The sequence below is a fragment of the Sinocyclocheilus anshuiensis genome, unplaced genomic scaffold (assembly GCF_001515605.1).
Source record: "Sinocyclocheilus anshuiensis isolate Anshui unplaced genomic scaffold, SAMN03320099.WGS_v1.1 scaffold1430, whole genome shotgun sequence".
NCBI classification, from domain to species: domain Eukaryota; kingdom Metazoa; phylum Chordata; class Actinopteri; order Cypriniformes; family Cyprinidae; genus Sinocyclocheilus; species Sinocyclocheilus anshuiensis.
Window position 1 is genome coordinate 1,663,487 of NW_015555721.1, and position 633 is coordinate 1,664,119.

A 633-nucleotide genomic window follows, 5' to 3' on the forward strand; every position below is an offset into this window, starting at 1 on the left:
TATATATGTGTGTGTGTGTGTGTGTGTGTGTGTGTGTGTGTGTCATATGTTAGAATCTGCACTATTTCTAGCTCAAATGTTGTTCAAAAATATGTTTTGCTATCATTCCCATTAACTTAATATTAATATTGAAAATAATATTTTGTATTGTTCTCTGCACTTTTAGAACATCCAGTTTTTGAAATGTCTTTTTCTTGGTTTTGCGAATGGTAAGGGAACATTCTGTTTTATCATTTTGGGAACGTTACTTGTTTTGAATGTATGTTCTCTATATAAAAAAAATTAAATCCCACAATTTCAGTATGGTTTGAGAGATCTAGACCTCGCTCTATGTAATATTAATCTTCCAGATATTCCACTGTCTTTCTTTTAAATTATATATTTTGGATTTTTCCCTCTGTTTTAAATGATAGACTAAAACAGGGAAAAGTTTGGGTAGAGAGAGCGAACAGACTCAAATCTGCTTCAAATGGCCATTCCAATTTCTCTTTTAATCTCTTTTGTTCTTTCTCCCAATTCCCTGTTTTTAGAGTATCATTACCCGAGGAGCCCCCCAGCGCCCCTCCTCAGACAGTGATAGCCAGTGGCCGAACCAACCAGTCCATCATGATCCAGTGGCAACCCCCCCCCGAG

At 36.3% G+C, this 633-nt stretch overlaps 1 protein-coding gene across 1 annotated transcript in view; it reads left to right on the plus strand.

The window, feature by feature from the left end:
* LOC107672436 (protein sidekick-2-like) overlaps nt 1-633 on the plus strand; it is a 161,433-nt gene that overhangs the window by 124,926 nt on the left and 35,874 nt on the right. The window contains exon 16 of the mRNA XM_016465621.1: nt 522-624. Coding sequence (XP_016321107.1) covers nt 522-624 — 103 coding nt within the window. The remainder of the gene's footprint in view (nt 1-521; nt 625-633) is intronic.